The following is a 24722-nucleotide window of genomic DNA, read 5'->3' on the forward strand; positions in this document are numbered from 1 at the left end:
CTTTAGATTACATGTTTCATGAATTGGCGCTATATAAATAAAATTTAATTGAATTCAGAACACTAACTTTCTTCTATTATTCTCCGTTGTGAATGGATTAGTCAAGATACAGCAGTTCTGATGATGCCATTTCCTTAAAATCTTCAAGGTTCAAACATCTCTAAAAAAATAAATACCGCCACCTTAAAAATGATGCAGAAACTCCAACCCATCTGCAAACTTCACCATCGACAAACCGTTGCAATTATTTATAATCTCTGTGTGAATCCATTTTTACTAATAGGAGCATCAGAAATAAGACTGACTCTGAACCGAGGCGTGAAATAATGCTGAACTCCTGTTCTGGACGTTAAAATGACAAAATATTTAAAACGAAAAACATTCAAGGCTTCTGTGCTTTTAAACAAGACAGAATCTCACCTCATTTCACTAAGATTATTAAGGAGCTAAATACACAAGAAGTGTTGGGTTGTGTAAGAACCTGTTTGATATGTAATTCCATACACATTGAGTCATAGTTTTATTACTTTACGATGTAGGAAGTCATAAAAATAAGGAAAGGTCATTAAATGACAAAGGTGAGTCCAAATCTTAAATTGTTCTTGATCTTATGAAGACATCTAATACTTCTCTGATAGAAACATTTATTGCAATGTGATGGTATAATATTATTACTTGTTTCCAATAGTTGCAATATCCTGTAGTATGTTTTTTTTAATCATACCCTCCTACACTCTAATAACCACATGTTTGCTTTACACATTTTAATTAATCTACCTTTTTTTCTTTGTCGCGCTTGTAACAGATTTGCCTCTGTGCTGCGAAATGTGCAGAAACTGGATCTCGTGTGGTATTTGTTTTTGGGAGTAATTTCTGTTTTATTAATTTTAAATTTCATACAAACTAAGAGCAAAAACAGAAACAAACAACAGTTGTGGTAAAAAAAAAAAGTTTTTTTGGGGGGGGGGGGGGGCAGAATAGTGATGAATTTTGACCAACAGTCTTCAGTTATTCTTTCTAAAAACACAATATAAAAGCAATGTTCTGATAAATTAGGAGTTATGGCATTTTTATCTTATCGTAGATCAGAGTTACAGTGAAATAAAATTATCTTATATTTTCTGGCCTCTGTGTTTATGTAACACATGGAGACAATAAACATGTGGTTAACTCAGCTCCACCAGAACATTTAACCTTTGGTCTCGGTCCATTTTCCCCTGCTTTCGTTTTTATTTTTTATTTTTTCCAGAACCTCCGCGGCAGCTCGGTGGTTCCGTACTCGTTCCCGGGGCAGGGTGGACTTTCTCCCCCTCCGCGGGCAGCTTGTGGGCGGTGTGGGAGTCGCGGTAAAGGGGAGGGGACCTCCGTGTGTCCCTGACTCCACAAACCCGTCGGAAACCCTGCGGAGCGGCAGCGGGAAGCACCGAGGACCGACTGGCCATCCACCCAGGGCCCCTACGCGGTCCTTCCGGTAATTATTACCGTTTTAAAGCTAACGGAAACAAAGTTTAACGTAGTTTTTAACGTTCGGCGTTCCGGTCGCCTTGGCTAGCGCGGCTAAGCTAACTGCAGCGGCCGTTAGCTCGGCTGCTCTCGGCTCGGCTCGCCTCCACATCTGGGGACCTGCCCGGGTTAAAGAGTTCGGTCCGCCGCCGGAACCCGGCCGTGAAGCGGGCCTGTCTGTTCGCCGGGAGAGGAGTGGACGGGTCCGGTACTCCTCGCTCCCGGAACCACCGCTGTTTGCGCTTAAATTGTGATTTTATTTGGGGTTTTTTTTCTTTAGGGTTCAGGTATCCGAGGAGAACCGAACCGATCCGAGGAGAGCCGAACCGACCCGCTCGTTTTCTGCTCGGAATCACCGCGTTTGCGGGTTCGCGTCATTGGACAATGTTTGCGCAACGTTTAGTTGGAAGTTTTCCTCCCGAACTAAGAGACAGAAAGAGGAACAAAGAAAAGTTTAACTCGGATTAATCACCGCCCGAAGTTCGGTTTGTTTCTCCGCAGCTGAACTGGGTCATCGGTGACGGTACCAGTGCCCGTTTACCGTCAGAATGAGCGGATTTTCTCCTGAAACGGGCTCTGACCAAAACGCCCAAAAGTATTCGCTCCCCCCGCCATGGCCCTCAGATGAACGCTAGTGACCTCCCAGCCTGACGTGGTCCATGTTCTGCAGCCAGAACCGCTTCAGCTCCTCTGGGTCCACGAGGTTCTGGAGTTTCTTTATGGAAATGTTTGGTTCTGAAGTTTCTTTGCGAAAATGTTTAGTTCTGGAGTTTCTTTGCGAAAATGTTTGGTTCTGGAGTTTCTTTGTGGAAATGTTTGGTTCTGGAGTTTCTTTATGGTAATTTTTGGTTCTGGAGTTTCTTTGTGGTAATTTTTGGTTCTGGGGTTTCTTTGTGGAAATGTTTGGTTCTGAAGTTTCTTTATGGTAATTTTTGGTTCTGGAGTTTCTTTGTGGGAATGTTTGGTTCTGGAGTTTCTTTGCGAAAATGTGGAGTTTCTTTGTAGAAATGTTGGGTTCTGGAGTTTCTTTGTAGAAATGTTTGGTTCTGGAGATTCTTTATGGTAATTTTTGGTTCTGGAGATTCTTTGTAGAAATGTTTGGTTCTGGAGTTTCTTTGTGGGAATGTTTGGTTCTGGAGTTTCTTTGCGAAAATGTTTGGTTCTGAAGTTTCTTTATGGTAATTTTTGGTTCTGGAGTTTCTTTGTGGAAATGTTTGGTTCTGGAGTTTCTTTATGAACGCTGAAAGTGACACCATACCAATATCCACGTTATAGTCAAAAGTAACAGATGTGCAGATAAAAAAAAAAAAACAGCATTTTGTCTTCCTGCTTCCTTAAGGAACATTTACAGAAGTCAAATAATATCTTAAAATAAATATTTACCAAGTCAAACAAAGCTCCACCTGCTGCTGTCTCTGCAGGCCTGGTCTCTGCCGGACTCCTGGTCTCCTCCTGGTCTACAGATTAAAACTTTTAATAGAGTGGGACTCTAAATATTACATTATTCTGTAACATCTGTGAAAACCCTCCTGATACCTCTTGGTTCCTCCATGCAGATGCATATATTTTACCCAGTAAGTAGTGATCTACTTAGAGCACCACAATCCTCCTGGTTTCCGCTCTCCCTGCTTCAGCTGTCTCTATTGTGTCAATAAAGACGTTTTTTTATATATATAATACGTGGAAAGCCACAATAAGCACACACTCTACACAGAAATTAAATATAGTTGTGCTTCTTCTAGGAACGGATGCAACACAGAGGTAACAATAGTATTCTTGTTAACTAGCTTAACATGAAATGTACGGTACCGAATCATCGTTTAGCTAACATTACCTGCTTCATACGTGCAACAGCATCACCCAATCTACACAATTTATTAAAAAAACAATAATTAAGTTCCTACCTTTGCTGCTCTGGCTGGTTTGTGCGTACACACACACCGTGAAGCGCTGCGAGATGTTTTCAATCGTACTCAGCTGCAGCTCAAACTGTACGATAAAACTTTGGGGTTTAAAAGATATAGGGGTAAAAAAAAAAGCATATCGATAAAATAGAAATCACATTGATCCATATCTATCAACGAATTCAAAACATAAATTTTAAGTGTTGCTTAGCGACCTATTTTTAGATGTAGAAGACAAAAACACTGAATTCAACCAACTTTTTACCAAAACTGCAAGTTTAAAAGAAAAAGGAAAAAATGTGGTAACATTTTCAAGGGGGCGGAGCGTTCCTGGATCTGTGTTGTTATTGGTTGGGAGGATATAATGATGTGATATTAACCTAAATGGCTATTATGCAAAATGAAGGAAAACTGTTCTATTGAACTTTTTTTATTTACCCTTTTTTGTTCTATCAATCGATATATATTGTTATTGAATTATCGTCCAGCCCTATGTAAGACTATTCGGTATCCTTTATCCAGAAGCCAAACGTAAACAACAGCAGAAGAAGAAAAAGTGTAGGAAGTGTCGATGCTCACTGTTAAATATGAGGCTCACTAGCCTTTCTACGAGTTGCTCCTCTGTAGTTTGACTTCATGTCACACGTATCGCCACCATCCTTCCCTCCACTCCTATGTTTTCCTCTGAGAAGAAGAAGAATTTCCTTGTTTGCACATGCTCAGTGCGTGAGGTTGGGGGAAATCGGCTCGTAGGCGTTCGTAGCTCTGCCTCACCAGCAGGAGGCGCTCACCATCACCTCACAAGGGCCGACTGAATTTCAGACACGTTTGATTTTCATCTGACCGTCTGATTGCTGATGCTGATTCCTGAGGTGGTGGTGAGAAGCTGATCGCCCCTCGTAATTCCCTGGATGCTACACGACGCACCATGACGCTGAAACCCGATCCAATGAATTCTTGCACGACTGAAGAGTTGGCCCAAAAAGAGCAAAATAATCTTCCAGTGTATGCTAGGGCTGTGCAAAAAAATCGCTACAAAGATTAATATCAATGTTTTTAGAAATGATTTAATATCGATACTCTGGCTTTCAATGTCGATATACCTCCCAACCCCTAGGGGGCGCTGTTCACAGCGTGCCATTACTGTTCACAGCGAGGAAGTGAGGCGGATTTGCAGAACGGCCGTCAGGATTTCAGAAGCGCCTTCGTCCCTAAAATCAGACGTTTGGCACACTTTTGGTTTCTGTGATGCGTTAAATGCTTTGAACCAAATTAACTTTATTTTCCTGTTTAATGTATCAGTGTTCAATAAATTGAACATAAATATAATATTTGTCTGGTTTTGTTGATTGAATGACTTTGAGCACTAATTTGAAAGTAATATTATTGATATTGGAGTCAAATCAAGCTGAGCTGTATTGAGTCGGCCCTAGTGTATGTCCAGCCTAATGGTGCATTTAAAGACGGCTTGGAAAAATGTGTTACAACATGTAAAATATGGATTAAACGGTTGTAGTGGCTGAAATAGTGGGGGAACATGTCCCACCCGTACCCTCCCCAGTCCATTACACCCGTGGATGTACTGGTCCACATTTTTCACTTCCCGACCCGATACCTGAATTTGGATTCTGTTAATTCTGTTACCAGAGCTCTATTATTGCTATAATTATCGTTGGTTTTGCATGTTGCCATAATAAACTCCTCGGTAACGGCAAGTGTATGTTTGCATGTTTGTCCAGGAGGCAACTTGAAGCAAAGGGTCAGAAAATCATGACAAAAAAAAATCCTGTCCTAAAAAATATACATCTAAGGGTTTCAGATTGACCGTCAGCATTTAATAAATAAAAGACGGACGACCATAAAAGGCTGTAGCTGCAGGCCAGGCCGTCTTTCTCTGGACCTAAAGGTGCTGAACCCGTCATCACGGCTGCTCCTGTGAACTTAAAATATTTCCTCTTTCCTCGCTAAAGTTACCTGAAGGGAATATTTCAGCCGCCGCCGCGTTAATGCCACGTCTAGAGGGAAAAATAACCCAAAATTCTTATTTTATGTGTTAATTTTGGACACTTTCTGACCAGTTTAGATTCATTTTTGTTAATATTTCCTGTGATGGTTTGATTTTTATCAGATGGACAATAAGGTTATGACAGGTACTGATTGCTTTAAGGATAAAATAATCATATTTCTGGACATCATCATCATCATCATAATTTAGTTTTAGATTCTTCAGAAAAATGAGAACAGAAAGTCAGTGAGTAATTGGAGCAGATTAATGCTGCGCTGCTGTAACAGGACCGGATCTCTGGTTCTCCTGCAGCTTTGAGCTGTGGACCGGTTCTGGAAAAGCCCGAAGCAGCAGCTGCTGGTTTTGTTGGGTCAGGGAGTTAAAAGCCTGAATACCTGGGCTGCGTTTAAACTTTATTATTCTAGGTTAGCTGACGCCATGTGGTCCACTTCACAGCGGTTCTGACCCGGTTTGGTTCTGCCTCATCCGTCCAGCTCTGCAGCTTAAAAGCTTCTGATCCTTGACGCCTGCGGCCGGCTCGTCTCCTGATGGTCTGATTAAGCTCGCCGTGTCGCCGCGTTGTGCCAACAGAGCGCCGTCGTCCTCCCTGTCGCTCCGGTTCTGTTTTGGGTCGACCCGTTCCCTGCGGGGTTCCTCATCTCCACGGCTGGTGCTGGATAAACACCTTGGGCCGGAGCTGGGAGCGGATCGGGGGGGAGGAGGAGGGTGACTGGGCCTCAGGAGACCCGGGCGTGATGAACAGCCGGGTTGCCATGGCGAGGAAGCAGGCGCGCGTCGCCATGCTGGCTCTGCTGTTGGGATGGCAGCGGCCCGCTTGGTTCCCCTCAGCGCTCGCTCAGCGTTTCCAGGAAGGCGTCGTGGTTGACGAGTCAACTGCATGAGAGCGCTGAGGTGAAACTAGAACCGTTCTCTCTAAAGTTAGAACCTTAATGGTACCGAGGATCTCCTCAGAACATCCAGCAGCCCAGCCGGACCTCTGCTGCTATCTGAGGAAACCCGGGAGGTTCTGGACGGCTTTGTGGAGATGTTGCTCTGCTGACTAGAGATGGCTTCAGAAGTAACGAGCAATGCATTAATCTCTTTTATTTATTTATATATATTATAGTTTACGTCTCTGCAGAAAACCATCAGCAGCGATGCGTCTGTTTCCCGTAGAAAAAGACTCACGCATGAGCAAAGCTTCCACTAGATTATGAAGCAGGATGTAAATATATTATAAGCATAATGTTGGCGGGTAATGGTCATTTCTTTTTCTCTGGAGCTGTTGCACTTAGTAAACAGATCCTATCTGTGTCTCATTTATTCGCCTCATCCACTGAGCTGCCTCTGATATCTTCTGGTTAAAGCTGATTACCGTATTTTCTGGACTATAAGTCGCACCAGCCATGAAATGCATAATAAAGAAGGAAAAAACATATATAAGTCGCACTGGAGTATAAGTCGCATTTTTGGGGGAAATTTATTTGATAATATCAAACATTAAGAACAGACATGTCATCTTGAAAGGCAATTTTAAATAAAAATAGAACGGAGGCAACAACAGACTGAATAATTGTACGGTTAGTTTACGCTACATGTAAACTGAGAACGTGCCTGGTATGTTAACATGACATATTAAAAGCTATTCAGATAACTAAGTTAACCAAAGCGTCCGTGTCACTCCAAATAACTAAAATCCAGTGAGATCTTCATCCTCGGTGTCACTTTCAAATAACTCCATTAACTCCAGACGTAGAAGCTGCGGCACTTCCGCTTCTACGTCGCTTACGTCTGATTCAACGCAGGCCTAGAGCGCCCTCTGGTGGTTTGGTGTGAAAATAACAGGTGTTATGATATACCGGTAAAAAATGTGTAATAATTTCACACATAAGTCGCTCCGGCCAAACTATGAAAAAAAAACTGCGACTTATAGTCTGGAAAATACGGTAAATAAAAACGTGCTTACATTAAGTTTGGATTCAGGTAAAATATTATTTAATACTTAATTACTTTTATAGAGTTCTTTTTATTAGCATATTTAGAGGCTTTTTAATCATTTTCTGTCTTGTCAGTGTAGATGCGTCTCTTTCCTGCTTCATACTTTTTTATTCAAGATAGTTTTAGCCTTTTGTTTATACATAAAGTTATTTATATAATGTTATTTCTATAAAAACTATTTCTTTTGTAATTTTTATTTCGTTTTTGTTCCAGATGTTTAAAAAAATAAACAACCACAACAGTGATCATTATTTATTCTATGAGTATCCAAAGTGGTACCGGCAGGAAAACCAGGTTCTAAAGAGGACAGGCATGCCGCACTTTTCAGATTTATTTTTGTTCAAACCGTTTACTCGTTCCTTCTCACCGCTTCACAATCCTTTCTAGCATTTTTTTTGTTGTTGATTTATCTCAGTAAAACTCGTGGAAGTTTCTGATTCTAACAAAAATGTTAGAACATTCACTGTTTTAACAGTAATCTGCAGAGAAAAGCTGGACGTGAGGTTTAGCGTCTCTTTTTACGTTAGCAGGCGAACAGGAAGCCTCGGCTCGGCTCCATCTCCTCTGGACGTTAACGTCTAACCATGATGCGTTCACTGCACCCCCAAACGTCGCTGGTTTATGATGTACTGCAGATTATTAAGTGTTTAGGCTTTAGAAAGCAGGTGATGGCGCTTCTCTCAAAGTCTTATCCAACCAGAAAATCTGGCCTGCCCTATTATGAAACAGTCCGGGTCTAAAAAAGCAATAAAAAGCAGAAGTTAATTAGTGACAGAGGAAGCATTAAGTAACCAGCAGTTAATTAACTTTGTGGTGGACTTCCCTGTGAAAGAAGGACTCGTTGGACAGAAAGTCAGTTTATTTGATCAGCCTGTTGACACGCAGACAAACGGGAAAGTTAAAATGTGGCCTGTCAGGTGGAGCTGCTAATGTCTCCGTCCTTCCTGAGCCTCCAGGGTCCAGAAACGTGTCCGGGTTCAACAGGATCGTTTTCTCTAATCACTGATTACTGCTGTGTTGACTCGTTTCGCTTTAATGCCGTTTTTCTCAGCTGGTTGGGTTTGAAACGGTTCTTCAGATAAGAGGAGCTCAGCGTTTGGTCCTTTCTTGGTGTTTAAAGAGAAACCTGATATGTGGGAGGCGTTGGGCTTAGATCCTCTCCTGGCCCGACTTTAAAACATTTCATCTGGAGCTCTGAGCATCGTTTCCTTTCTGGCTTTCATTCATCTCCGCCTCAGGTCTTCCCTCCCGTCTGCCAGCAGAGAAAACTTCCTGCTGAAGGAAAAACCGGCCGATCCAGCAGACGGCCATTAATACCAGGAAGCCAAAGACTTTTAGTGGCACTAAATTCACGCATTAAAGGAGCAATAAGATATTTACTGTAAAATCATCCTAAATTCTCATTTCTCACCCGGGATGTTAGTAACTTTCCCTGTTAACATCAACAATGTTGTAGTTTTCCTCCTTTTAAACCCAGAGGTACTGTCCAGAACTACTTCGGTTCAGAGTGCAGCCACGTTTACTTCCTGGTTCCTCAGCCAATCACAGGAGAGTTCCCAGGGTTCCCGGCACAGAGCGCAGCGTTTTGTATTAGCTCAGCCATGTTTGGTTACTTTATTTAATGCAACATAAAAAGTTTGGGAAGGTAAAGTTGACAAACTGTAGCTGAGTCGTTTTTTTGTCAAAGCGCCATAAAGTCAAACAGAAACAACCTTTAAAACGATGGAAATTATAAATGTTTGTGTTTTTTATCAGCTGAATACTCAACATCTGCGTTCTGTTTGCTATGATCCTAAAGCAGAAAGACATTAATATCATTTATACCAGCGTCGCATATCGCAGCTCTTCCTAATATCGTCCTAATATTAGGGCTGGGAGATAAATCGATTTAATCGATTTAATTCGAGTTTACATTTCTTAAGAATACATTTTTGGAAAATCTGGATTTTATTTTTCCAAATTAATAATTGGGCTTCCGTGAAGAAATCAGCATGCAATGCTGATTATATGTTTAGGAAAATATACTGTCAAAATATTGTAAAAGGAAACTTTTTTTTTTTTTTACCGTAATGCGAGGCATTTTAATTTACTTATTTACTTATTTTTTTTAAACTTAGTTTGAAGTTACACAAGTGATGTGAAGCCTGCTCTTAAAAGCAAGTTTTTAAATTAATTTCTTTCATTTTTATTTTATGAAAAGAAAAGGAGGAAAAAAGAAATCGATTAATCGGATTTGGCAAAGTAAAATCTGAGATTTTATTTTAAAGCCATATCGCCCAGCCCTACCTAATATCGTTCATTAATGTGCATTATGCTGAATAAACAGATTTTAACGCAGCGTGGTGGTTCTGCTCTCTGGATGGATCAGATCAGTCTGTGGTTCTGCTGATACTTCCTGAGGCGTTCAGGTTGCTTTGATTAATGTGCTGAAGGTCCACATACTAACTGTACAGCAGAACCACATTTCTGGATTTAAATCTGTTTTTATAGACCACCAGAAGTCCGGTAGAACCACCGTTAGATTTCAGTAAAGTCTGACCCGTTCAAAGCGGTTTCTAAAGAACTTCAGTTTCTGTTCTAAACCCAAATCTGCTTATTAAAAGCAGGCAGCTGCAGGATGTTCTGGTACTTCCTCCACGGTTTCCTGTCTGTCTTTGTTCTGTTCGGCTCTGTCACACGTTTCGCTCCTGGTGGGTGTTTTTTTTTTTTTTTTTCACAGCTATAATTTAAGCATCATGTGACCGACGCTGTCGCCCCTAACCGGGCTGGCATCAACCAGAACCGGAGCTCCACGCGTCGATTATGTCCGGTTTGTTACGTTAACATGTTCATAAAGACGTGTTTTTAGTTAGAAGTCAGTAAATGTTCATTTGTTTCAGATCTTTGGAGAGAATCCAGGGTCGTAACTCAGTTTAATGGACTCTGCGTTACAAAGATGACGAGAAGATCAAAGTTAAACTCCTCCTGTTTTTAATTATAGTCCAGACTCTGTGGTCCCATTTTCAAAATGCCTCAATGTTTATTTCTGGTTAGGAGCCGAAAATCTGAACTTAACTGTAACTTCCTTAATTGTGGTGAAACCAAAGTGTCCTAATTATCGGTCTCTCATTTAGGGAAATATTTAAGTTTCACTTTCAGTATCTGTTGATAATAATCATGGAAGAATGCACCTTTGATTTAGTCGAGAAACTATTTTAATTATAATTGCTTGTCTTTACTAGGTCACTGTTTCCTTATGCCTGTTAATTTGCTGATGATACAATTAAATGTTACTGATGGACAAACTAAGGACCATAAACCAACACGGATCCAGCTAATGTAGAAAAGGTGTTTTTACAGCGTAAACAAAGTTCTGGTCCATGCAAATATATCAGGAGCAGCTCTGGACTATTTTCCATCATAGTTTCCTCAGTGATCCACGGCTAGAATGGCTGAATACTAAATGCTTGTTATACACAGACATCTTATTAATGATTCAACAAATACCAAACAAGAAGCTCTGAGCTGAAACCACAGAAAACCTCCATTAGAGCCTCAGCTTTGTCATCAGTATTAATGTTTCACTTATTAATACTGTATGCATAAAATTGTGTTTTATTTGGAATAAAACTGCTAATTAATGCTAATTTGTTATCAGTTGCTATGATTATTTCTATTTAAAGCTGCACATTTAAACAACCCAGAGCTGAATGTTTAGAATCAGCGCAGAAATATGGAAGCAGGAGGTTTACTACAGTTTCTATGGTAGTTTCTACCTGTAGCTCAGGTGAACGTCCCTCTGCTGCTCATCACAGGAAACCTCCACCTCACGTCTTCCTGGATGAATATAAGTCGTTAACTGTAACTTAATGTATTTTTTGGACTATAAGTTGCACTTTTTTTTAATAGTTTGGCCGATCCTGCTACAGGTGCAACTTGTATATCAATTTTAAATGGTAAATTATACTGACCAGCATGAACCAAGGAGTAAACATTACCATCTAATAGCCACTAGAAGGCGCTCTAGGCCTGTGAAAACTATGCTTCTCCTGTACAACTTAAAAATGAATTAAAACATTAACTTATAAACAACAAAGACTGAACATGTTTATGTTGTCACTGTTTCAGTATGCATTCACGCAGCAGAGCGTTTGTCCAAGACAGAGCCGTTTTATTGGGCTGTCGGTGAAGCTAATAGCAGCTAGCGCTAGCTTACAGGTCTGTTGTTGGATGTTTTATAACTTCACTGATGCACGTGAGCTTTGTGTTGCTCTGAAACATCCGTGTCGTACTGTTAGCTTAGCATGTAGCTCCGTTACGCACTAATTAGACCGAAATGTTCTGACGAGAACTTTCCTGGTTGGAGTTGCTGGCCTGTTGTGCTAATTTAACCCATTCAACCTATCAGGTATGTTCCATGTTACTCAGTGTGTGGTGGATGCAGCTGTGTGATTGAATAAGTTACCTCACTAGAATAAATGTCTGTTTTTAGTATTGGATTGTGTGAAATTTCTAAATAAATGCAACTTATAGTCAGGATAAAAATACAGTAAAATCAGCATTCATGTTTTACTGCCTGGGTTTTACTGTTCTGCTTCCACCTCTTCCTGTGCACCAGGCTCACAAAAAGAGTTGGAGCAGTTGTAGTGTGGTGAAGACACCTCTAGGGGCGCTGCTCAGTGTTTCTGCTGAATAATCTGGCAGTCGTTTAAACGTGTTTAAACTAAAAGCCGCATAAAATCATCAGTTTTACAAACGTTGCACGTTTATTCGCGTTGAGGCGGTCTGAACTCTGAATGGGTCGTAGCTGACGGCTGACGGTGAAATATGGAGGATGTGAAGGAGCGCCGCTGAGCCCATGAGCAGCGCTCCGTCTCAGACGCTCTGAGTAAAGCCCGGCGGCTCAGATATTCTGGGATTAGCTGCAGTTTTATCTGCGTCTCCTCAGAAACCGTATCCGTGGTCTCCGGGTTATCAGCGGCGGTTCTGCTGCAGCAGCGAGCCGAGACGCGGGCCGGTTCTGATTGACCCAAACATCTCAGGAGAACGCTGTGATGTCCGCGGCTCATCGAGGATTAAGACTAATCAGAGCGCCGTGCGGGTTTATAGATTTAGAAACGTCACAAACGTTACAGCAGAGGTCCGGTTCCACCGTTATTAATAATAACGGGTCAGTACTTTCCCCTTTTATAAAACAGTTGGGATGAAACTCTGCAGAAATGAAGTTTAATAAGGCAGAAGAAGAAGAAGAACCCGGGACGCGTTGTTCTGATGCCCGGTTCTTCCTCGTCTGATGAAGACGATGTTCTCTAAGTGCTTCCTGCCGTTACTGAGCTGCAGATCCATTTGCTGGTTCCGGTAGTTTCACCAGAATTTAGATCTTTATCTCATTTCCTGTTTTGCGTCAGAACCAGGCCGACTGAAATATTCTCCTGTTAGAGCCCATTTCTGCGTCGACCCGGTTCTGCTCGTGTTGAGCTTTGATAACCCGGATCCTTCCTCGGGTCAGAGGATCAGCTGCATCCAGAACTCTGCTCACATGTTAGTGTTGAGGCGCCGGCCCGGTTACTCCTCAGACAGGACTAACCGGGCCGGCCTTCAGTGGGGTCCGGATCAGCGCCGTCAGGCTTCAGCAAACACAAATTAATTTGGGTTTTCTTCTGTAAGGCAGCAGGAGCAGAGGTCACTCTGGCTCTGACTGCGGCGGTGGGGGCGGTGAGGGGGGGGGGGCTGGAGCCCACGCTGCCTGTGATTGGTCCAGAGTTTCAGGCGGCGCTGGTGGGGCTCCATGTGGACCGCCTCTGACCCATTCTTCTCCTGTCTTTCAGACTCCCTGGTTCCGGTCCATCGTCTGGGCGTGCTGGCAGCGGGTTCCCTGAGCCGCGGCCGCATTGTTGTGGGACAAAAACACCCCCCCCCCCACCCCCCCCTCGTCTGAGGCGGCCCCGGCTGCACATGCTGGCCTTTGTCCGGGCGGCCGTTGTTCCTGCAGAGGCCCGCGGCGGCCATGATGGATCAGACTGACGCTGACGGCAGCAGAATGAGCCGCCCAGGCCGGGCGACGGGGGGCGGAGCTACGTGAGGCGGCCATTGTTACCCCACGGCAACAAGCCGGACCCGCGGCCCACCTGGGACCCGTTGGCCTCCTGCTGACCTGCGGCAGGACCCCGGCCCAGCAGCTGGTGCCGGTTCTGGTGCCGGTTCTGGTGGACGTTAACCGGACCTCCTGCCAAAAGTGCCTTTCTCTGACTCTTTGGTCCAAACCTGCACACATCCTTCACTTTTTCACCTGAACCAGAACAACCAGAGACCTTTCCACACACTTTAGTTCTGGACTTTCGGTTCTGATCGACGGGCGTCGGTCCGAGCGGACCCGTCGCCATGGTTACGCTGCAGTCTAAGTGGCGCTTCCTGTTCATGTTCCTGGGCATCCAGCTGGTTGTCATGGCGCTGCTGTCCCGCGAGGGCTACCACAAGCGGGTCAGCTACTTCATCCGGATCTTCCGCAAGGGCGAGGCGGCGGGTCCGCAGCTCCGGAACCGCACCGGCGCCGTCCTCAGCGGCGGGGACGTCTACGCCAACCTGTCCCGTCTGCCCCGCGGACCCGGCCACGCCGACGAGATGCCCTACTGCCCCAAGACGTCCCCCCTGATAGGTGAGCGGCGCCGGGCCGACCCGGTAGAACGTGCTGCCCTTTGGTCTCAGGTGGTGACGGTCCTACGGCAGCTAGAACTGGAGAATAGGGCTGAACGATCTAATTGGGAAAATAATCTATTTTTTTTTTTTTTTTTTCTCTTTAATATTGCGATTTGATGCGTTTTTTCCCCAGTTTAATTTATCATGTCTTTTTAAACATATACAAACAACAAATCATTTTGTTTCCTCGCTGTGCAGATTAGTTGCTAAAAGACCCACAGCATCTAAACTCAGAGCAGAAATGATTGATTTCTGCCTACAATATATTTCAACCAAAATTGCAATTTTGACTTTTCTCTGCGTTAACCACAAGCAACAAAAATGGCCTCTAAATAAAGATGTTTGTAAACAAGGACTATTTAAATAAAGAACTTTTAATGTTTCTATTAATCAGAATATTATTCAAGAGAACAGCTTTTAGTTGATTTGGACGTCAATCCTTGTTGAACATAAAGTGCAACCAACAAGTAAGTCTATGTATTAAACTGATTGACCAGTACTTAATGCTATGTATGATTATATAAACTCTAAAACAAGTAATAAAATTAGATTATCTCACTGCTGCAACTGTCTTCCCTTCCATGTGGAGGCAAACCCACTTTAAACATTTTACCAACACCTAATGGACGCGTCTAATTCACTAATTGTTACTTAGACAAAAGTTGCAGACTCTGTGATTTGGAAATTGTGTTTTTTTAAAATCGCGATTATATTGAAAATGCGATTAATTCTTCAGCCCTACTGGAGAAACCCAAACGGATCTTTACCCGTTTGGAATGATCCAGGACCCGTTAGTAATTGATGCCTTGCTGTGGGATACGGCAGGACACACAGTTGGTACCGCCCACTGTGGGAGGGTCAGTGGGTCGGACCGGCCATTGGGTGGGAAACGGACCTGTGGTTAAGTCAAGCCCAGGGAACCTTGGAGAACCTTGGAGAACCTGGCCTCTGGTCTTTACTGGGCCTTCAGCAGAACTCTGACCATATTTCTGTGTTTTTAATGCAGCTGGTTGTAGATCTTGGTTTATTCCAGCCTTTAATTGTCAGTTTTAGCCTCTTTTTCTGCCCTGAGCAGCTCTGGTGCCGTTCAGATAAACAAAACCCGGTTCTGGTATCTGCTGCTGTGAGGAGGAGGAGGATGAGTTCATCGTGTGGATCATCCGGCTCCCAGGAGGCTCTCATCCATCGATCTGTGTTTGTTTCTCGGCGCTGATTGATTTGGGTTTTAGCAGAACCAGCCGGGCCTCGGCTTCACGCTGACGGATGCCGCCTGACTTTTATTTGCGTCTCTGGTTGCCTTCTTTGCATGTGGTGCAGCTGCAGCTTGCTGGTTCTGCCCGGCTCGGCTTATGTAAGCGCTCTGGGCCCGCAGTCGGCGCCGCGCTGCCTCGCTCCAGCAGTTCACGTCTTAAAGTCACAGCGACGCTAATTTGGCTAAACTGGAGTGAACGCAGCTTAATGAGAGCAGCCCTGCGGCGCGTTGGGCTGTTCAGGGATTTGGGATTAATTATGTGGGTGAAAGTGGGTCTTCTGAAGCAGGAAACGGCTTAATGAGGACGAAGAGCGTTTGCTGCTGCTTTCACCTCCTGACCAGCTGCACAGACGCAAACCTCTCCTTATGTTTGCACAAATCCCATAAATTCTCCAGTTCTAAGATGGGTTCTGTCAGATTTAGTTTAGTACATGTCTGACAAATATAAGCCTGGTTAATCTGTGATGATTAATTAGGGCTGTATGGCATGAAAACATGCAGTAATACTGAATGCTGTGATGGCGCTATAACTCTTTAATTAAATGAACGTCTCTCTGAGAAAATAGCATTTATTGTTTCTATGCAGCATTAAACCAACGTCACCAACAATACTTCAGGCATAGAGAGTTTGGCTTTACTATTTTACTCATGTTAACGTTTTGGAGAAAATAAACCTCAACTAGACAAATTATAAATAATCCCATAAAAACCATCTGATGTTGAAAATTTAGTCTGAGGAAGTGTGTAAATGTTATACAGAAACTCATAATTTTAGTTGTAGACTCGATTATACAAACTTTGCTAAGTTTATTGTCCTGTAAAAAGTTTTACTGCCTGCTAAAAACCGGCCATGTTTGATTTTTAGTTGTATTTTACATCCTTAATGCTTAAATACTGCAGAATGACTTTGCTGCACCGTTCCAAAGAGCCGTTACTTTTTTTTTCACAAAACGGATCAAAGCTAGAAATTAAAGTTAAAATTTAGTTTTTGAACAACTGTTCAACACTTTTTTTTTATGATGCAGTGTTTTAAAATACAGTTAAATACAAAAAAACAACAACTATAAACCGTATAGTTCCAGGAGTTTTTAGATCTTGCTTCATAATCTAGGAGGACCCGATAGCTCAGCTTCATTTGATTTGACTCCCAAACGTCTGATTTTAGGGACAAAGGCGCTTCTAAAATCCTCTCGGCCGTTCAGCAAATTCATCTCACTTGATGTTCACTTGGCTGTAAACAGTAACGGCGCTCTGTGATGACGCCCCCTAGGGGTATGGAGGTATATCGATATTGACAGCCAGAATATCGATATTGACAGCCAGAATATCGATATTAAAGGTATACTATGCAATCGGGGTTGATTTTCCAGAGAGGCTCCCCCCAGAGGGCGAAAGTAAAAGTGCACTGTCATAAAGATGCTCAGCTGTTCTGGTTTCTCCGACAAGCCAGGCGTGGTTGTTTTGAGCTTAGCAGACAGGCCAACGCAACAAAAAGTGGAAAAAACGGCAGTACAAACAATGACTAACACAGTGAAAGTATGAACATCAGGGTTTCCCGCAGCGCTATCTGCAAGAGGCGGCCGCCTCACCAAACTTAAGCTACCGCCTCGCCAACATTCAAAAAAAAAAAGAAAAAGAAAAAAAAAATGAAATAAATAATAATAATAATAAATTTAAAAAACTCTATATGCTTGCATGTTTATTTGCCGCGGCCGCCTCGCCAGTTTTATTATTATTATTATTATTATTATTATTATTATTATTATTATTATTATTATTTATTATTATTTTTTTTTATGTTGGCGAGACGCTTTTGTTCGACCTGAAATGACTCATTTAATCATCCAAATCGGTATGGAACACATTAATTAACTGAAAAATGTTGCATAGTATGCCTTTAAATCATTTTTAAAAATGTCAATATTATTTATCTATTTTTTTTTTTATGCACAGCCCTATTCACGATAGTGTATTTGGGTATATAAATAATTATTTAGTGATAAATTGTTTTCATAATCTTCAGTGATTAACCGATTCAATGTTGCGTAAAGCAATAATTTACGCATAATTAAAAATTTCTATAACTATACCCAAGCCACATTACTAATTAATATAAACTTCACCCCAGCCTTAAAATAGCTTTAAACTAAAAATCAGAAATAAGAATTTTGGTGACATTGTATCTTTCTATTTCACAACCTAACGAGCTCATCTGCTCTGATGGCTAATAGTCAAAGTCGTGTTCAGTTCACCCTCCAGGCCACTAGGTGGCATCAAAGCACCTCTGATGGCACCCTCAGTACAAGAAGCGTCAGATCAACCAGAGTTTCCGGTATTCATCCGTCACCTTGGCTTCAGATTGGAACAGGTATGATGCTAATTAGCATCACCCGTCCTTAGAGGGCCAAGGCACAGAGACCTCTATAATGTGTGAGTTCCCGCGTGGGGAGGGGGATGGCGCCGCTTCCCCCGAGCCCGTTCACGACCTGCTGAAGGAACCAGAACCATCTGGGCCGAGCAGCAAGTGGAAGCGACCTAAACATGAATGTGGAGCAAACATTTTAACCGGTGTACGTACCAGATTGACTCGGGTCCTGCGCCTTCTGATGACGTCACTATACATGGTTGGTTTAACGTTTGCTCAATTGCGCAAAATATTGTAATTGGTCTGGACAACTTACTAAAGTAATTATAGCGGGGTGTAGGTTTTATTCGAGATCGCGATTGCGGTTTGTAAACGGACAATTTTACGTAGTAATTCTCCACGGTCCCTGCGCCTCCTGATGACGTCACCTTATGGCATCGCCACTCAAACAAACTACATAGAGCCCGCGGTCTGCATTTGTAATGAATCAATTTTATTATGTTAATTTTGCGGTTTCTTTTTTCTCAAAAGTTGGAACAAATATTCAAGCCATTTTACAAAAAAAAAGAAATCAACAAATATTGGACAATTGGCTCAATGTTTGTAAGAATATTGTTAACAAAAATGGAAGGGCTAGCCAGACTAATTTATCCAGCATATATCTTAAATGTACCAAATACCACAAAAAAAAATCTAATTCATCACAATTTCATCTGGAATAATAAAAAAAAAACATGTTATCAGAAAGAACAACATCAGTACAAAAAGGAGGAATGAACGTTATTGATTTTAAAATGATGAATGTGGTGATCAAATTAAATTTGGCTGCTGACTTTTAGTAAAAAATGAAACGAGTTTATGGTTTAGTTTCCCTTCACAACTTAAAAAAAATTGGAGGAATTAAATTTCTCTAAGGTTGTAACTTTGATCCTGCAAAATCACCGATTAAATTGTCAGACTACCACACAAGTATTCCAAAATGATGTTAAAAGTTTTCATGCCTCGACTAATTTACAGGAAAATAACCGTAAATTAACTAAATAAATTTGATTTGTAACAAATGGAGACGGTTTGAGTTGAGTTGCCATATATAGACGTCATCGGGTAGCGCCTGAGACGATCTGGCAGCCTGAGGCAATCTGGTAGCTACACCGGCAGCAGCTTTACACTCTCAGCGTCAGCGCCGTTTATCCATCTGCCTCCGTTTCTCATCCGGGGGAAACGTGACTCTGGTGCTGCATTCAAATCAGCGCCTCTCGGTCTCTGACCAGAACATTTGCCTTGGCTCCACTAACCCGGACCGGCTCTGTGTCTGCAGGGGGGCCGATCCACGTCACCTTCCCGTCGGGCCTCACCCTGGCCCAGGTCCAGAGGAAGAACCCGCTGGTGGTGCGCGGCGGGCGCTACAGGCCGCCCGACTGCGAGGCCCGACACAAGACGGCCATCATCATCCCCCACCGGCACCGCGAGCATCACCTCAAGTTCCTGCTCTACTACCTGCACCCGTTCCTGCAGCGGCAGCAGCTCAGCTACGGCATCTACATCATCCACCAGGTGAGGCCCACAGAACCCGGTTCTGGTTCAACTGGAACTAAAACCGGGCTTGAAAAATACCGAAGAAGAGCGCTGAGCAGGTTAGCCGCTTTAATGATGCGTGTTTGTAGGGAACCCAGTTTTAAAAACAGAAACTGGGAACAGTCTGCAGGTTCTGGGAGGTTCTGGGAGAACCCGGTCAGTCAGAGCTCAGCAGGTTTCTTACTTAGGCCATAAAATCAAGAAGCTCGTTTTTTTTCTGATTCCATGTAGGGCTGAACGATTTTGGCAAATCTAATTGCGATTTTTTTTTTTTTTTCTTATTTATTTATTTTTTCCAGTTTAATTTATCATGTCTTTTTAAACATATACAAACAACAAATCATTTTGTTTCCTCGCTGTGCAGATTAGTTGCTAAAAGACCCGCAGCATCTAAACTCAGAGCAGAAATGATTGCGTTCTGCCTACAATATATTTCAACCAAAATTGCAATTTTGACTTTTCTCTGCATTAACCACAAGCAACAAAAATGGCGTCTAAATAAAGATGTTTGTAAACAAGGACTATTTAAAACAAGAACTTTTAATGTTTCTATTAATCAGAATATTGTTCAAGAGAACAGCTTTTAGTTGATTTGGACATCAATCCTTGTTGAACATAAAGTCCAACCAACAAGCAAGTCTATGTATTAAACTGATTGACCTGTACTTAATGCTATGTATAATTATATAAACTCTAAAACAAGTAATAAAATTAGATTACCTCACTGCTGCAACTGTCTTCCCTTCCATGTGGAGGCAAACCCACTTTAAACATTTTACTGACACCTAATGGACGCGTCTAATTCCCTAATTGTTAAATAGCCAAAAATTGCAGACTCTGCAATTTGGAAATTGCGTTTTTCTAAATTGCGATTATATTGAAAATGCGATTAATTGTTCAGCCCTAATTCCAGGTGAAACTTAAACATTTATTCGTCTGTTTGGGATTTGGAGAAACAGATGAATCTGATTTTTCCTATTTTTAGCTAAATCTTTGTTCTGGTTTGTTTTCTCTCCCTGTGCAGGCGGGAAACTACACGTTCAACCGGGCCAAGCTGATGAACGTGGGTTTCCGGGAGGCCATGCGGGAGGAAGACTGGGACTGCCTGTTCTTCCACGACGTCGACCTGATCCCAGAGGACGACCGCAACCTTTACGTCTGCGACGCCAACCCCAAGCACGCCGCCATCGCCATGGACAAGTTCGGCTACAAGTACGCGGCTCAGGTTCTCGTTTAAAGGTCCCGCAGAACTTCCCGAGCAGAACTCACCTGTGTGGTTCTGCTCGTTGTCCTCTCCAGGCTTCCGTACAAGATGTACTTTGGAGGAGTGTCTGCTCTGTCGCCGCTGCACTACCTGAAGATGAACGGCTTCCCCAACAACTACTGGGGCTGGGGCGGCGAGGACGACGACATCGGCGTCAGGTGGGACCGGTTCTGAGGTTCTGCGCCGCGGACCGGCCTGCGAGCGGCGCCGTTTATCTGCGTTCTGTTTTGTTCTCCTCAGGGTCTCTCTGGCCGGGATGTACATCAGCCGGCCGTCTCTGAAGGTCGGCCGCTACAAGATGATCAAACACAAGCTGGACAAAGGCAACGACGTGAACCCAAAGAGGTAGAGTCCACCGCCGGTTCCTGCCGAGACGGCGGTTCTGGGAAGGTTAAAAGGTCCAATTAGAAGTCAAACCCGGCGGTTCTGGTTGCTTTGCAGTTATTGGTTAACAGGAGATTATGGTCTAGTCTAGCCTCGTGAGACCATCCTGATCTCGCGAGTTTTCAAGGTTTCACTCGCAGATCAGTCTGGCTACTCTCCGTTGAAGAAAATTTGGAGCCGTTCACCAAACGAACGTCCAATCAGCGTTGGCTTTGAGGCGGGTTGAGGTGTGACGCAACGGGAAGCGCGACAGTTCAGTCTAAAGAACATGGCGGCTTCAGCCGATGAAACTAGCGTTAGCGTGGCTATCGAGCAAGTTTTATCGGAATTACAGAGTATTTCTCTGCTGAGCTAACGAGCCTTTACCTGCAGCAGCAAGAGCAGCTTGGCTTGTGGTTGTGTTTTCGTCGTTGCTCTGTTACGAGCGACGACGAATCTGATTGGTTTATTTGGCCCGTCTATCACCAACATAGGCCAATCAGCTAACCAGTATTTTCGCCCCTTCCCAAAATTACTTCAACGGAAGGTTTCCAGATGGATATGCGGAGCAAATCTATCTGGCGGAGTCAGGTAAGGTCTAGTCCAGGGGGGTCCAAACCTTTTCTCACGTCAAAGACTCGAGGGCCAAAAAATGGATAACTGCGATAAAAAATAACACAAAAATGATGTGAATTATTTTTTACCTGCTTTCCTAAAATGTGATCATTTTCATTAAACAAGTTATTCAGATTTGATCAAGGAAAAGGATTATAAATCACCGTAGATCCAAAGTTAAAAAAACGTGTTTTGCACACTCGCTTTATTAAAATCCAGTTTGCAAATTATATTAGACCCGATTGGGGGGACTGAATTAATTTTGGTTCAGCAATACGAGACCAGGATCTGGGCCGCCGGTATTTCTTTGAACACACTCGCTGTGTTTAGCTAATTTTTTATAAATTATTTGAAAAAAACAGCTTTTAATGCACAAAAGTTTGCATTTGAGTTAAAGTCCTCAGACAGAAGTGGTCGTATTTACTGTGCAATTAAATAGAATGTAAAAAGTGGTTATTAAAAGATGAATACACGGTGAAGTGCCCAACATCTTAACTTAATCTGTATTAATTGTACCCTTATAAATAGAAAACGTTTCCATCTCCATCAGCCAAATCTTTCCTGAAATGCAGTTGGGGGGGGGGGGGGGGACCCTTTGGGCATGCCTGGTCTAGTCAAAGTATTCTGGTTTAAATTCAATTCAATTAAATTTTATTTATATAGCGCCAAATCATGAAACATGTCATCTCAAGGCACTTTACAAAGTCAAGTTCAATCATATTATACAGATTGGGTCAGATTATCCAGATTGGTCAAAAATGTCCTATATAAGGAAACCAGTTGATTGCATCAAAGTCCCGACAAGCAGCATTCACTCCTGGGGAACCGTAGAGCCACAGGGAGAGTCGTCTGCATTGTACATGGCTTTGCTGCAATCCCTCATACTGAGCAAGCATGAAGCGACAGTGGGAAGAAAAACCACCCATTAACGGGAAGGAAAAACCTCCGGCAGAACCGGGCTCAGTATGAACGGTCATCTGCCTCGACCGACTGGGGTTACAGAAGACAGAACAGAGACACAACAAGACAGACAAAAAGCACAGAAGCACACATTGATCTAGTAATCTGTTCTACATTAGATGGTAGTAGCGGGTGAGCCGTCTTCTCTGGATGATGTCACAGTTAACAGAACACCAGACCAGGTGTACCTACTATGAAGAGAAAAGAGAGAGAGCAAAAAGTTAAAGCAAAAATGACAACACGTAATGCATAATTGAAGAACAGTAGAACTCAATATAGTGAGAAAATTAGATCCTGATGTCCTCCAGCAGCCTAAGCCTATAGCAGTAAAACTATAGAGGTAGCTGAGAGTAACATGAGCCACTCTGACTATAAGCTTTGTCACAAAGGAAAGTTTTAGGATTAGTCTTAAAAGTAGACGGGGTGTCTGCCTCACGGACCAAAACTGGGAGTTGGTTCCACAGGAGAGGAGCCTGATAGCTAAAGGATCTGCCTCCCATTCTACTTTTAGAATGTGGGTCCAACCAGCATAATGATCCCAAACGAGATCCACCAAGAACAGCTGAAAACAAAATGAGCCTAATGGCCTAGTCAAAGCTCACAGCATGGCTGCTGGTCCTGCTGGTGAAGCTGGTTCTTCTACATCTGTACTCGGCTTCAGTGGACCCAACAGTGTCGATCAGAACCAGACTCTCGTCTTCTCTGTCCTCAGGTTCAACATGTTGGCAAAGACTCGTCAGACCTGGAAGATGGACGGCATGAACACGGTGGAGTACGAGATCGTGTCCCGCGAGTACCTGCCGCTCTACACCAACATCACCGTCAACATCGGCACCGAGTCGGGCCTGCGGTCGCCCAAGGCTGCAGAGAAACCCGCAGAGAAGCCTGCAGAGAAACCTGCAGAGAAACCCGCAGAGAAACCCGCAGAGAAACCTGCAGAGAAACCCGCAGAGAAACCTGCAGAGAAACCTGCAGCCAACTCGTCCAGCGGCCTCCAGGACAAAGCTGCGGTGAAATAGTCGGTGTTCGGCTTCTTCTGTCTGGCGAGGAGCACCGCCACAGGACTGTAGACGTGAAGCGGTGGCTCCCCCTGGTGGCTCCTGTACTCCTTCACATCTTATCGTTTCACAGGAGCTGCAGAACGGAGGAGCTCAGTTGGACTCTGTGAGTTTGTGTGTTTGGCGCCGTAGCCGCTGTATAAACCGCGCGAGGCCTTAGAACAGCGTATTATTATTTTTATTTTTTTCACTTTGACCTTACTGTGTGCAGAGCGAGTTTAACGCAGGACTTCCTGAGAAGCCGTGCTCCTGATGTGGAGCTGCTGCTGCCGGCCGTCCGTTCAGCAGCAGCAGCTCCGAACATCCGGTTCTGATTCCTGAGGTCGACCCGGAACCCTGAGCAGCTGGTTCTGTGAACGCTGGACAGCTTCCGGGTTTTCCTCATCCTTTTTTTTCCTGTGGATGATAAACGAGTTGCTCCACCCACCTACCTGCCTTCTTCTTCTTCTTCCTGCGTTTTCTTCACTCCGACAGCTGATTGTGTGAAAAAGTCTCTCCATCCTGTGAGTTTGGCAGAAGAAACCAAAGACGACGGCGTGGAGATCTGCTCCGGATCAGGAGCTTGAATCCTCCTCTGGTGACGGACTTTTTATCCTTCATATCAGTCGGTGTTCGCTCGCCAACGCGGCGCTCCGGGAATGCGTCCGGACGGCGACCGCTGAAATGGGACGTGGCCTTAGAAGCTCCAGGATCATCAGCAGTTTGTTGTTGGAATAAAAACGACTGTTTGGGTCAGAGGAACTGAGACTTTGTCCCAGGAGGCGGACAGGTGTCTCCAGGTGTCTGACTCAGGTTTGGGCTCAGCGGCACCATGGCTCATCACAGGGTTCTGGTGTCGGTTTCTTTTCTCCTTTCCAACTTCTGCACAGTCCACAGTGGCCTTATAATCCTGAATAAACTGATTCAAAGTACAAAAAAAAAGTTCTGTTGGGTTTTTCTTCTGCTGCTGGTTTCATCAGCTTTTATGTTTTTTTGTTTATATTAAAGTTTATTATAAAACGGGCCTGAAAAAAATGGTACCACAGCAGTCTGTGACCCAATGGGCCAGGCCCGCTAAAGGGGAACCAACACACCATCAGGTGGTCATAATGTTATGCTAAATGGACCGAACACTTGGTGACTGGCGCCACCTGCTGGACACCAGAGGAAGTTTCAGCATGACTTTAATATCCTCTTCACCCTAAA

At 43.4% G+C, this 24722-nt stretch overlaps 1 protein-coding gene across 2 annotated transcripts; it reads left to right on the plus strand.

Moving 5' to 3' along the window:
* Positions 1 to 1307: 1307 nt before the first annotated feature.
* Positions 1308 to 24458, plus strand: si:dkey-199f5.8 (beta-1,4-galactosyltransferase 3). Of its 2 annotated transcripts, XM_036135548.1 has the most exons (8): positions 1308 to 1471; positions 13218 to 14044; positions 19021 to 19256; positions 20302 to 20489; positions 20577 to 20699; positions 20782 to 20886; positions 23192 to 23340; positions 23413 to 24458. In XM_036135548.1, the coding sequence occupies exons 2-8, from the start codon at positions 13771 to 13773 to the stop codon at positions 23496 to 23498; spliced, it is 1161 nt and encodes a 386-aa protein (XP_035991441.1). In that variant the 5' UTR covers positions 1308 to 1471; positions 13218 to 13770; the 3' UTR covers positions 23499 to 24458. The 2 variants fall into 2 exon arrangements, with proteins under 2 accessions (XP_035991441.1, XP_035991440.1); XM_036135547.1 differs by having other exon boundaries at positions 23192 to 24458.
* Positions 24459 to 24722: the final 264 nt, after the last annotated feature.

This window comes from Fundulus heteroclitus, chromosome 3 (assembly GCF_011125445.2).
Source record: "Fundulus heteroclitus isolate FHET01 chromosome 3, MU-UCD_Fhet_4.1, whole genome shotgun sequence".
NCBI lineage: Eukaryota > Metazoa > Chordata > Actinopteri > Cyprinodontiformes > Fundulidae > Fundulus > Fundulus heteroclitus.